The 1,437-nt window shown below is 38.1% G+C and overlaps 1 protein-coding gene across 1 annotated transcript in view; it reads left to right on the plus strand.

Annotated features, from left to right (window-relative positions):
* Positions 1–5: 5 nt before the first annotated feature.
* LOC107676171 (transferrin receptor protein 2-like) overlaps positions 6–1,437 on the plus strand; it is a gene marked incomplete at its 5' end in the record, with an annotated part of 8,833 nt that continues 7,401 nt past the window's right edge. The window contains 2 exons of the mRNA XM_016470691.1: positions 6–129; positions 214–333. Of these exons, the coding sequence (XP_016326177.1) occupies positions 6–129; positions 214–333 (244 nt within the window). The remainder of the gene's footprint in view (positions 130–213; positions 334–1,437) is intronic.

Raw genomic sequence — 1,437 nt, forward strand, 5'->3', positions numbered from 1 at the left:
TTCAGTGTGTTTTGGGGCCGGGCTTCACGGGGCCCGGCGAGCGCAGGGTGAAGATGGCCGTCTATAACACCATGAAGCCAGTGCTGCTCAACAACATCTTCGCCTCCATCGAGGGCAAAGTCGAACCTGGTCAGACCGCCGGCGCACCGTATAAGATTAAGAGAGCGGTACATCAGCAGATGAGTATTAACCGGTGGTGTGTGTTCCTCTCAGATCACTATATCATCATCGGGGCCCAGAGGGACTCGTGGGGCCCCGGAGCCGTGAAGTCTGGAGTGGGAACGGCCCTCCTGATGGAGCTAGCCAGAACCTTCAGCAACATGGTGGAAAACGGTAAAGATATGGTATTTTTACACTTGAGGATGTGATTTTATAATTCATAAATTAAATCAATTTTTCATTTATTTATTTAAATTTGATGTATTTTATTTATTTATTTTTTCACTGCAAAAATTATGTTCTTCTTCAGTTTTTATTTTGTCTTTTTTCCCCACTACAAATATCTAAACATCCTTAAATCAAGACACATTTTCTGTAGGACAATGACAGAAGATATTAAGTGTTGGTTTCTGAGAAACTGAGTTTTCAATTAAAGCGTAAATGAATCAAAATTAAGTTACTTTGTGGTTAAAACAAGAACAGATATCTTATGAAGAATATAAAGGGAAAACGGGTTTATTTTTCTGACCCCATTGGCCCCAAAAACACAGAAATTGGGAAAAAATAAAACTGATTTCATGAGGGCCTAAATTAAAAAGTAGTTTATTCAGGTATCAACACTGAATCTGAATTGATCTGAATAATCACGCTGTTGTCTTCTGTAGAGCTGCTTTACTGCTGAAGTCGAGTTTGTTTCATAATTGATTAGTTTTACAACATTAACACTGTTATTTTCCTGTTTATTACTGTGAAGCTGCTTTGAATCAGTCTGTACTGTATAAAACGCTATAGAAATAAATCTGGCTTGAATGTGGAGTTTGCTTGTAAACAAACAAGTTATGTTCTTTTTTTATAAACATGTTGAAATCTTTTCCTTCCCAGTAATATTTTTGGCCGTTTCATACAGCTTTAAACCTGAACCGTAAGAATTATTCATTCTGAAATTCTCAGAATTAAAAAAAAGTTAATTCAAGCCTGCCCTCATTAACCCCTAACAGACATCCTTTGGCCTTGATAGATTTAATTACATTTATCCATTTATAAATCTTTTTGAAAGTCAAGTGCATCTGCACCAGACATTGTAAAGAGATTGTACTGTATTTGTGAGGAAGCTTGCAAGAATTTGACTCTCACAAGTACACAAACACACACACACACACACACACACAGAGATGCACACACACACACACACACACACACACACACACACAGAGATACACACTCCCATAAACACACACAGACACACACTCACACACACACACACACACACACACACAC

This window comes from Sinocyclocheilus anshuiensis, unplaced genomic scaffold (assembly GCF_001515605.1).
Source record: "Sinocyclocheilus anshuiensis isolate Anshui unplaced genomic scaffold, SAMN03320099.WGS_v1.1 scaffold3024, whole genome shotgun sequence".
Taxonomy (NCBI): domain Eukaryota; kingdom Metazoa; phylum Chordata; class Actinopteri; order Cypriniformes; family Cyprinidae; genus Sinocyclocheilus; species Sinocyclocheilus anshuiensis.